Source organism: Symphodus melops (genome assembly GCF_947650265.1).
Source record: "Symphodus melops genome assembly, chromosome: 12".
Classification (NCBI taxonomy): domain Eukaryota; kingdom Metazoa; phylum Chordata; class Actinopteri; order Labriformes; family Labridae; genus Symphodus; species Symphodus melops.
Genome location: NC_136702.1, coordinates 26144393 through 26156394, shown reverse-complemented (window position 1 = coordinate 26156394; position 12002 = coordinate 26144393). Strand labels below are relative to the sequence as shown.

Sequence of the window (12002 nt, the reverse complement as noted above, 5' to 3'; positions counted from 1 at the left end):
CCGTTACCATCTTATAATATTTAGCTGTTTCATGACCCCCTCCCAACACCTTAAGAACTCTATTCAATTCCTCCGCTGGCCTTGGAGGGTGTGATCCAAAAGTCTGTTGCAATAAATGACGTAGTTGTATATATCTCCAGAATTGGGATTTAGGTAAGTCATATTTACATTTTAGGTCATCAAATGAATGAAGTGAGTTACCATTATACAGATTTTTTAATGCAAAAATTCCTCTGTCTACCCACTCCTTCCAAAGAAATGTTATTTTATTAATCTTCAACTTAGGATTCAGCCAAATGCTGGAGGATTCATTTAAGTAAGGATCTAACCCTATCAGCCCTGAGACCTTCTTCCATATACTTTGAAGATGAGATATAACTGGGTGAGCCTTTAACAGTTTAGTGGACAGACGGTAAAGCAGTGGGAGAGGAGCCGATACAGATTGCTCTATACTGAACCATGGTGGGGCCCTCTGTGGGGGCAATGCCCAGTGCGCCAGATGCCTCAAACTAAATGCATAATAGTAATATAGCACATTTGGGAACCCTAGACCACCAGCATTGACTGGTCTCTGTAATTTTTTCATGTTCATACGTGGTCTCTTTCCATTCCAGAGAAATTCCTTAAACATAATGTCTAATCTTTTAAAGTAACTGCCTGGAATTTCTAAGGGGAGAGACTGAAGCAGATAGTTGATCCTGGGGATACAGTTCATTTTGACGGTGTTTACTTTACCCCATAAAGACAGATATAGTGATGTCCAGCGTTTTACATCAATACCTAACTTCTCTATGAGAGGGTCAAAGTTCACTTTTATAATATCCTCCAATAAAGGGGGGAAGAGAATACCGAGGTATCTCATCCCCTGCTTGGGCCATCTGAATCTGCCTGCCTGGAAGAATGTAGTGGGACAGAATTTTGTTAAGGGGAGGGCCTCTGATTTATCCCAGTTTACCTTATATCCTGAAAACTTGGAAAAGCTATTAATTGTATTTAACAATGCTGGCATTGACATCACAGGGTCAGATACCAGCAAAAGAATATCGTCCGCGTACATGAACAATTTGTGGACAGAGCCTTCATATACCACTCCTGGGAAGTTTCCATCCCCCCTGATCGCTGCTGCCAAGGGCTCCATTACCAGACAGAATAACAGAGGGCTGAGAGGGGAACCCTGGCGCGTGCCTCTTCCTAACTCAAAATATGAAGATATGTACCCATTGCTTTGTACTGCTGCTTCTGGCCGGTTATATAATAAACGCACCCACTTAATAAATTTTTCTCCAAAGCCATATCTTTCTAATATCCTAAATAAATATCCCCACTCAACCCTATCAAACGCTTTTTCAGCATCAAGTGAAACAGCAGCAATTGGCAAATTGGAATTTGAGAGTGCCCACATAATATTAATAAACCTTCTTATGTTATCTGCCGAAGTACGTTTGCGAATGAAACCCACCTGATCTTCATGTACTAAAGAAGTCATGACCTTCTCCAGCCTATTAGCTACCACCTTGGACAAGATCTTGGTATCTATTGGAATAAGGGAGATTGGGCGATAATTTTTACAGTCACAGGGGTCTTTATCTTTTTTCAGAATAAGCGTTATTATAGCTTTTGATAAGGTATCTGGTAACTGCCCTCTTTCAAATGCCTCGTTGTACATACTCAGGAGTAGTGGTGTTAGCTCAGAGGCGTAGCATTTAAAAAATTCGGCTGTAAAGCCATCCGGCCCTGGGGCTTTCCCACTCGGCAGCTCTTTAATCACCCGAATAATTTCTTCCCTGATTATTGGACGATCAAGTTCGTTTTTTTGTGAGTCCGACAACCTGGGAAGATCCAATCCCTGCAAAAATGTCTCCATACACTCCCCATTATGTTGGTGATCAGCTGTATACAATTTTGTGTAGAACTCTCTAAACATACTATTGATGTCCACAGATTTGACCTTAAGTTCACCTTCCTCTGTTCTGATGGCTGAAATATTTGATGCTAGCTCTCTCTGTTTTAAACAGTTCGCCAGTAATTTACCAGCCTTATCCCCTGATTCATAATATTTTTGTCTCATTCTGAAAAGCGAGAATTCAACTTTCTGTGACAAGATACTATTATACTCATATTTGAGCTGTGTTAGAACCCTAAGGTCATTAGCATTAAAATGTTTTTTTAAGTTGGTCTCAACCTTTTTAATTCTGTCTTCAAGTTCACTCTGTTTTGCAATATTCTTTTTTTTCTTATGAGAAGCATACTGAATTACGAAGCCTCTCAGCACCTCTTTCAAAGCTTCCCAGGCCGTCCCCGCAGAGGGCGCTGTGGGCTCATTAGTCTCAATATACATCTTAATTTGACCTCTTAATGCCTCTTTAAACACAGAATCTTGTAATAGGGATGAATTAAATCTCCACCTTGGCATTCGAGTCCTGTCACTAAAAGGTTGGACCTCCAGGCTAACTAGTGCATGGTCCGAAACTAAAATACTGCCAATGGAGCATGACATTACTGACTGTAAAAGGTCATTGGAAATAAGGAACAAATCTATTCGCGAAAAAGTTGTGTGTGGAGCTGAGAAAAAGGTGTAGTCCCTTCCTTTGGGGTTTAAAATCCTCCACACATCTATCAAACCTAAAGACTCAGCCATGCGTCTCACTACCAGGGTAGCTTTAGGCATCCTGGTAGCTATGGTACTACTACGATCGAGTATCGGATCCATTATTAAATTAAAGTCCCCACCAATTATAGCCTTATAGTTACCAGCCTGTTGCATTTTTACCTCTAAGTCTATGAAAAATTGTGGCTCATCTCCATTTGGAGCGTAGATGTTTGTTAGCATAATTATGTGACCTTGTATCTCTGACACTACTATAAGGACCCTACCCATCGTATCTTTAATCTGCCGAACAAATTTAAATTGCAATTTTTTATTTATGAGTGTTAAAACCCCACGGCTTTGACTGGTTCCTACACTGTAATATACATGGCTCACCCAGTCTCTACATAACTTCTCAGCTTCTACAGCAGAAAGGTGTGTCTCCTGCAGAAACACCACATCGAATTGTTTGGACTTCAGCACAGAAAATATTTTCTTCTTTTTAATTGGATGACCCAGGCCCTTCACATTCCAAGTGGCAATGCGCAAATTGTCAAATTTAGCAGCCATTAATAACTTTAAGATACAAACCTCTGAGATGCAGCCACCCTTCAATTATGTGCTTATGATAACTAAAGCAATTTCTTTTTAATAAAAAGGAACATTTCTGTAGCCTGTACGAGGGGATCACAGTCGAGATGTGGCTGGCCAGCAGGAGAAGGATGGCCGGGGGGGGGGGAGCAGGAGGAGCAGGAGGAGGAGGAGGAGGAGGAGGAAGAGGAGGAGAAGAAAAAATAGCTGTTGTTGAGTAGTAGTAGTAGTACTAGCAATAGCTGTATTGTAAATATTGTGTGTGTTTTGTGTGAACAATAAACCCTTTTTTTTCCACACCTTGATTTCCTCTCAGACTCTTTTGATTCTTTCACTTGCTCAGCTGTAGGAGAAAAACACACACACACATCTCAGCCAAAGACACACTTTGCTAGCCTCCCTTTAAAAGTGCATTCACAGCGGGGCTGGAGAGGCAGAGAGCCTCGTTTGTTGACGTGCGGGCTCCGTCCGCGTGGCTAATTTGCATGGAGGGGGCGGAGACGCAGGACGGAGCCTCCGGGCGCAGGACGGAACGACACGCTGCCGCGAGGGCTCATGGGATTTCTGCGTCCCGTTTACCAGGAGGTGAACCCCGCGCCCCGCGCGCCGATCGGGAAACGCCGCGGTGGGCCGTCTCCAAAATTTTTGGAGGGCCGGACCCGGCCGGAAAAAGCGGACACAACGCCCGCGGGGGACACCTCGACAAACCGTATCCAAATTTCTGTATTGTTCCAATTTTATCTTCTCTGTGTCCTGTTCTTCTTTCGTTCTATTTTCCCGCCTCACGCAGTCATTGGCCTGTTCTTCGTAAGCAACACTCCACGGAAACGGCCTTACTGAAAGTGTCCAGCGACATTATGATGGCTGCTGACTCTGGAAAGTTCACGGTCCTGGTTCTCTTGGACCTGTCCGCAGCCTTCGACACTGTAGACCATCAGATTCTGCTGAGAAGACTGAGGGATCAAGTTGGACTGTTGGGTTCAGTTCTAAAATGGTTCTCTTCTTATCTAACTGGACGAAGCTTCAGTGTAGCAGCCAACCAAATAAGGTCGGAGTCTGCGGACCTGCTGTGTGGAGTGCCTCAAGGTTCCGTCTTGGGTCCTGTCTTGTTTTTGCTGTATTTGATCCCTCTGGGAAAGAACATACGAAGGTTCTGTGATGTTTCTTTCCACCTATTTGCTGACGATATCCAGCTGTACTGCTCTTTTAAGCCGTCCGAGATCCAGAAGCTGAGCTCCCTACGTCTTTGTCTGATGGAAATCAAACAATGACTCAGCGAAAATTCTCTGCAGCTCAATGCTGAGAAAACAGAAACTTTGATTCTCGCCCCTGATGACTCAATTCCAGGGATTAAGCAGTTCTTGGGGGACCTAGGCCAGTCCGTGAAGCCTAGTCTTAGAAACCTGGGAGTTATTTTCGACAAAGACATGTCTTTAGTCCAGCACTGTAAACAGCTGTCAAGGAACTGCTTTTTTCAACTAAGGAAGATCTCCAAACTTAGAAACATGGTTTCGCAGAATGATTTGGAGCTCATTATCCATGCCTTTGTGTCTTCACGTTTAGACTATTGCAATAGTTTGTTTTCTTGTCTTAACAAGAAAGAGCTCTCTAGACTGCAATTAATTCAAAATTCTGCAGCAAGAATTCTGACCCGCACAAATAGGAGGTCCCACATATCCCCTGTTCTGAAATACCTTCACTGGCTGCCAGTGTCCTTTAGGTTCAGGTTTAAAATCCTGGTTCTGGCCTTCAGAGCCCTACATGGTCCGGCTCCCTCTTACCTTAGTGAGCTGATCCAGCCTTACGCCCCTATGCGAGCGTAAGGCTATGGATCTATGGATCAGAACCTGATGAAGGTCCCTCGAGCTCATTATCACACTAGAGGTGACCGGTCGTTCCAGGTCGTTGCTCCGAGCCTCTGGAATGAACTTCCATCATCCTTGCGCTCAATTGATTCAGTTGTCACTTTCAAGAGTCAACTGAAAACGTTTTATTTGTCCAGGCTTTTAATTAGTCTCTTTTAGGGCTGCTATGATTTTTGTGCTGTCTGTGTATTGCTTGTGATGTTTTTAAACCCTGTTTGTGAAGCACTTTGTGGCCCCTGCCTGCGAAAAGTGCTATATAAATAAATTTTACTTTACTTTACTTCTTTCGTTCTATTTTCCCGCCTCACGCAGTCATTGGCCTGTTCTTCTTTTGTTCTATTTTCCCGCCTCACGCAGTCATTGGCCTGTTCTACTTTCGTTCTATTTTCCCGCCTCACGCAGTCATTGGCCTGTTCTACTTTCGTTCTATTTTCCCGCCTCACGCAGTCATTGGCCTGTTCTTCTTTCGTTCTATTTTCCCGCCTCACGCAGTCATTGGCCTGTTCTTCTTTCGTTCTATTTTCCCGCCTCACGCAGTCATTGGCCTGTTCTTCTTTCGTTCTATTTTCCCGCCTCACGCAGTCATTGGCCTGTTCTACTTTCAGGCTTGAGCCGGAGAAGCTGAGGGAAAAGATTCGCAATCTTTCATTGGACGGTTCTACTTTGCTCCTAGCTCCCTGATTGGCTGTCTGTGTGAAAGCCCGCCCTCTTCACCTCTGCAGCGTCTCACGGAGCTCATTCAGTGTCTGGACGCAGCGGTGAACCGAGCAAAAGCTACGTACCTGTCCCAGCAACAAACTCAAAACTAACGGAGAAAGAAGTGAGTATTACTATCTCATTTAGTCATTATTACCAGTTCTGTTCTTATTCTTTTATTTTCTGTGAAAAAAAGAGGCTAAACCGAAGCTGTTTTAGCCGGAACGAGTTAGCTTAAATCAGCTCTGACCCGACGCTGCTCTAAATAAGTTGATTAATAACTTATTCAATTGACTTTTCTCCGTTTTTCTCTTATTATACTGATATATTTTTACGCTGCTTTTATCTTTATTGTTATTAAATGTGTGTGTGGAGCAGCTAGCTTGGAGCTTCATTCATTCAGTCCGTCCGACGTAGTTTCAAAACTCGGTAAAACTCCAAGTAATGATGAATGAAATCCTCCATACTTAATACAAAGATCAATACGGGAAAATAAAGAGCATTTTACTCTTTGTTAGCCGTGTTTTAAAGCCTTTATTCCTCTCGTTTTGTACCGTGAAATGTGCTCGACGTCAGTTACAGTGCGGGGCTGTTACAACGTGTTTGTTAAAGGGATATAAATGAAAACTTGTCTGATAAAGGCTGTAGAATAAGCACATTATTTATTTGTATCTGTTCTTTAACATGACGGGTTGTAATTTAGAGGAGAAAGTGTCTGTGTTTAGTATGGCTGTTTAGAGCAGGCTGCTTACTCATCAACGTGTCATATAAGTGATGATTCTGTCACTGTGCTTTCACCTGCTTTATGTATGAATGAAAGCTCTAGTATAAAACACTATACAAACTAATGTTTATAAAAATAGCTCAAAAGAATGAAAGCAGATACAACACAGTGAAGCATGACATGATTAAACATGTGTAATAATAGTGAGTGAGAGCAGACACAGGCCTCCTCCCTGCAGTAATAAGTTGTACTCGATATTGTTTTAGGGGATTATTGTATACAGAAGGGGGGGACAGCGGGTGTGTATTGTAACTAATGTCTTGTGTCCTGTCTGTCTGTATACTGCTACTGGATGCCTTGAATTTCCCTCGGGATCAATAAAGTATCTATCCATCCATCCATCCATCTTGTCTCTACTCTGCAGAATGGACTTCAAGCCTGCATTCAGGACCACGAGCCCTCTGTCCTCTGAGCTCCTCCTGAGGCCTTCTCCTGAGGCGCTGCAGCTCGCCCAGCACGGGGGGCTCTTTCGGATCAAGTCGGCCGATGAGGTGAGTAGGGAGGCGGAGGCGCGTGTCCTGGAGGCCGGAGGTGACCCCGGTAGCCGTGAACTGTTGCTCTGTGCCAGTGAGCTCCAGTTTGGCAAATACCGGAGGCAAACATTTAAGTGGCTCTTGAGCCACGACGTGGGTTACGCCTGCAGCGTTCTGGCCTCCCACCAGGCAGAGCGCGAAGGCGGCGACACGTCACAGACGCCCCTCGCCCTCAACAAGGACGCCCTCATGTCCTACGCTCTGCTGTTTCCTGAGATGGCGGCCCTCATCCAGGAGCGCAGGATGCGTGAGGGCGCGCTGTCGGTGAGGGGCATGGACGCCACGTTGGTGGGCTTTGGGGCGTACGCCAGCCGGACCTTCCAGGCCCTCTTTGAGGATCCGTCCAGGGAGACGACGACGTGAGTGTTGCTGTCACGGGAGTGTTTGTGTGTTGATCATCTGAGACAACGAACGCTGGTAACATGAACTAACGTGTGCCCTGTTTTATTTCCTGTGTGTAGCTACCTGCAGTGGCTGAGGACTCAGAGGGTCAAGGACGGCTCCCGGATGCACCGGCTGCAGTCGTACGTGCGGGGGAGAGACCAGGAGGTCGCGGCCGCACCTCCTCAGGATCCGCACGTGGTGCAGCAGCCGGTTACATCGAGTAAGCACAGCTCAAGACTGGAGGCGCACCAGCTGCATGTTAAATTCATAAGACCACAGCATGCATTCATTTCTTTTTCCTTTCTCACAGTCTCCGGGGAAATCCCTGAGCAGCTCCTCCTGGACGTTTGGGAGGAGGACGATGAGTGTGAGTATTTCATCCGTGCAACAAGTTTATGTGAACGTGTGAGTTATGACAGAGTGAGAACCACAGAGTCTGTGTTTGTAGCAGCAGCAGCAGGAGGAGGAGGAGACGCAGCAGGAGGAGGAGGAGATGCAGCAGGAGCAGGAGGAGATGCAGCAGGAGATGCAGCAGGAGCAGCTGCACCTCCGGCTCTGAGTTTTGGAGCAACGGTTAGGAGATCTGATGAAGTTGATGAAGTTGTTCTTGTGAACATTGGGATCTTTACACTGACAGAATTCTGATCTGTCCTGCAGCTGCTGCCAGCATCCTGGAGGAAGCTCCTCCCTCAGCAGGACCACGATTGGCTGGGCAGGGCACTGTTCACCAAGAACAGCAGAGGGGCGACAGTGCTCACCAGCCAGCTGCGTCTGTGGTGGAGCCCCCCAGAGGCCAGGCCCCTGTACACCCAGACGCCCTCGCCCAACGCCTTCTTCCTCAGCCGGTTCTTCCTGTGGGCCCCCTACAGGATGTGGGCATACAGGCTCGTGTGCCCCAACTGCAAGCACAGGTTGACCGGCGCCGGGCTGTACAAGACGGTGAGGAGGGTGCTGGACATGAACAGCTGGTACTTCATGGGCACGGAGTACCTGGAATGCTGTGCATGTCAAAAGAAGTACACGGCGTGGGCGAAGGACCTCGTGGACCAGCTGGACGTAGCTCACCAGAGACAGTTTCCAGCCATCCTGACCTATAAGTAAGCAGATACATCCTGAGTGTTTAACATGTCAGTGTTTAACATGTCTGTGTTTAACATGTCTGTGTTTAACATGTCTGTGTTTAACATGTCAGTGTTTAACATGTCTGTGTTTAACATGTCAGTGTTTCTCTCAGTGTTTAACATGTCAGTGTTTCTCTCAGTGTTTAACATGTCTGTGTTTAACATGTCTGTGTTTCTCTCAGTGTTTAACATGTCTGTGTTTCTCTCAGTGTTTAACATGTCAGTGTTTAACATGTCTGTGTTTAACATGTCTGTGTTTAACATGTCTGTGTTTAACATGTCTGTGTTTAACATGTCTGTGTTTAACATGTCAGTGTTTCTCTCAGTGTTTAACATGTCTGTGTTTCTCTCAGTGTTTAACATGTCTGTGTTTAACATGTCTGTGTTTCTCTCAGTGTTTAACATGTCTGTGTTTAACATGTCAGTGTTCAACATGTCTGTGTTTAACATGTCAGTGTTTAACATGTCTGTGTTTAACATGTCTGTGTTTAACATGTCAGTGTTTAACATGTCAGTGTTTAACATGTCTGTGTTTAACATGTCAGTGTTTAACATGTCTGTGTTTAACATGTCAGTGTTTAACATGTCAGTGTTTAACATGTCAGTGTTTAACATGTCAGTGTTTAACATGTCAGTGTTTAACATGTCAGTGTTTAACATGTCAGTGTTTAACATGTCTGTGTTTAACATGTCAGTGTTTAACATGTCTGTGTTTAACATGTCAGTGTTTAACATGTCAGTGTTTAACATGTCTGTGTTTAACATGTCTGTGTTTAACATGTCAGTGTTTAACATGTCAGTGTTTAACATGTCAGTGTTTAACATGTCAGTGTTTAACATGTCTGTGTTTAACATGTCTGTGTTTAACATGTCTGTGTTTAACATGTCAGTGTTTAACATGTCAGTGTTTAACATGTCTGTGTTTAACATGTCAGTGTTTAACATGTCAGTGTTTAACATGTCAGTGTTTAACATGTCTGTGTTTCTCTCAGTGTTTAACATGTCTGTGTTTAACATGTCTGTGTTTAACATGTCAGTGTTTAACATGTCAGTGTTTAACATGTCTGTGTTTCTCCCAGTGTTTAACATGTCTGTGTTTAACATGTCTGTGTTTCTCTCAGTGTTTAACATGTCAGTGTTTAACATGTCTGTGTTTCTCTCAGTGTTTAACATGTCTGTGTTTAACATGTCTGTGTTTAACATGTCAGTGTTTAACATGTCAGTGTTTAACATGTCTGTGTTTCTCCCAGTGTTTAACATGTCTGTGTTTAACATGTCTGTGTTTCTCTCAGTGTTTAACATGTCAGTGTTTAACATGTCTGTGTTTCTCCCAGTGTTTAACATGTCAGTGTTTAACATGTCTGTGTTTCTCCCAGTGTTTAACATGTCTGTGTTTAACATGTCTGTGTTTCTCTCAGTGTTTAACATGTCAGTGTTTAACATGTCTGTGTTTAACATGTCAGTGTTTAACATGTCTGTGTTTAACATGTCTGTGTTTAACATGTCTGTGTTTCTCCCAGTGTTTAACATGTCTGTGTTTAACATGTCTGTGTTTCTCTCAGTGTTTAACATGTCAGTGTTTAACATGTCTGTGTTTAACATGTCAGTGTTTCTCTCAGTGTTTAACATGTCTGTGTTTCTCTCAGTGTTTAACATGTCAGTGTTTAACATGTCAGTGTTTAACATGTCAGTGTTTAACATGTCTGTGTTTAACATGTCAGTGTTTAACATGTCTGTGTTTAACATGTCTGTGTTTAACATGTCTGTGTTTCTCCCAGTGTTTAACATGTCAGTGTTTAACATGTCTGTGTTTCTCCCAGTGTTTAACATGTCAGTGTTTAACATGTCTGTGTTTCTCTCAGTGTTTAACATGTCAGTGTTTAACATGTCAGTGTTTAACATGTCAGTGTTTAACATGTCTGTGTTTAACATGTCTGTGTTTAACATGTCTGTGTTTAACATGTCTGTGTTTCTCCCAGTGTTTAACATGTCTGTGTTTAACATGTCTGTGTTTCTCTCAGTGTTTAACATGTCAGTGTTTAACATGTCTGTGTTTAACATGTCAGTGTTTCTCTCAGTGTTTAACATGTCTGTGTTTCTCTCAGTGTTTAACATGTCTGTGTTTAACATGTCTGTGTTTAACATGTCTGTGTTTAACATGTCTGTGTTTCTCTCAGTGTTTAACATGTCTGTGTTTCTCTCAGTGTTTAACATGTCTGTGTTTCTCTCAGTGTTTAACATGTCTGTGTTTAACATGTCTGTGTTTAACATGTCTGTGTTTAACATGTCTGTGTTTAACATGTCAGTGTTTAACATGTCTGTGTTTAACATGTCTGTGTTTAACATGTCTGTGTTTAACATGTCTGTGTTTAACATGTCTGTGTTTCTCTCAGTGTTTAACATGTCTGTGTTTAACATGTCTGTGTTTCTCCCCTTCTGTCTCAGGCTGTCCTGCGACAGCATGGTCATCGGGCAGATGAAGCGACGCACTGCTGGCAACAGTGCGTCGCGTCTCCGCGCCACACTGATTGAGCAGCACACCGAGCAGTGGATCACGCGGAGCATGCGGTACCTGTCCATTGTCAGCAAGCTGAGAGTCCCGGGTGCAGCACCAGCGCGGGACGTGACTGTCCCGCCCATGCACCCGATCCCCACCCGAAACTGGCTGCTGTCCGTCTACGTCAGGGAGGCTCTCCCACGGCTAGAGGAGACGAAGTCCAGGATCACATCGGTGTTTGGGGACATCTTGAAGATGGACTCCACCAAGAAGGCAAGCGTGATGTTGTGATGAAAGACATGATGAAGGGAAAACGTGGACACGCACAGTGTAGAGTGACAGTTTGTGTGCGTCTGTGTTTTTCAACGCAGATCACCAAGAAGCTGGCGGGGCAGGCCGCCGGGACCGCCGCCTGGGCCACCAACGTGGGCAACGAGCACGGGCAGGTGCTGATGTCCGTGCTCACCGACTCCGAGGGCGAGGGTCTGCTGCCCATGGCGGGCGGACTCATGCGGCGCTACAGGGAGGCAGGACAGCGCCATCCTCGCGTCATCTACGTCGACCGGGACTGCTGCGCCGCCTTCGGGCAGTGCAAGGTGCGCAGCGAGCTCCGAGCGGGGGGAGGGGTCTAAAAAACATGTCTACCTTTGTTGTGTCGTTTGTGAACTGACAAACGCTCTGTGTCTCCTCCAGGTCTCGGCCATGTTCGCAGAGTGGGACCAGCTGGTGGTGCGCCTGGACGTCTGTCACCTCATGCGACGCTTCGCCAGAGGTGTCACCACCGACAGCCACCACCTGTACGGGCTCTTCATGGCCAGGCTGAGCTTTGCCATCTTTGAGTGGGACCGGGCCGACGTAGACCGCCTGCAGGGGGCCAGGCGGAGCGAGGAGGGGAGGGACACCCCGGTGAAGCTGACGGCCGACGAGATGGCCCGTCACTGCCG

General features: G+C 45.2%; 1 protein-coding gene across 1 annotated transcript in view; it reads left to right on the top strand.

The window, feature by feature from the left end:
- Positions 1–6888: 6888 nt before the first annotated feature.
- Positions 6889–12002, top strand: part of LOC306832984 (uncharacterized protein) — a gene marked incomplete at both ends in the record, with an annotated part of 7065 nt that continues 1951 nt past the window's right edge. Inside the window, 7 exons of the mRNA XM_079358006.1 lie at positions 6889–7415; positions 7518–7650; positions 7751–7807; positions 8098–8537; positions 11007–11331; positions 11430–11654; positions 11752–11992. Coding sequence (XP_079214132.1) covers positions 6889–7415; positions 7518–7650; positions 7751–7807; positions 8098–8537; positions 11007–11331; positions 11430–11654; positions 11752–11992 — 1948 coding nt within the window. The remainder of the gene's footprint in view (positions 7416–7517; positions 7651–7750; positions 7808–8097; positions 8538–11006; positions 11332–11429; positions 11655–11751; positions 11993–12002) is intronic.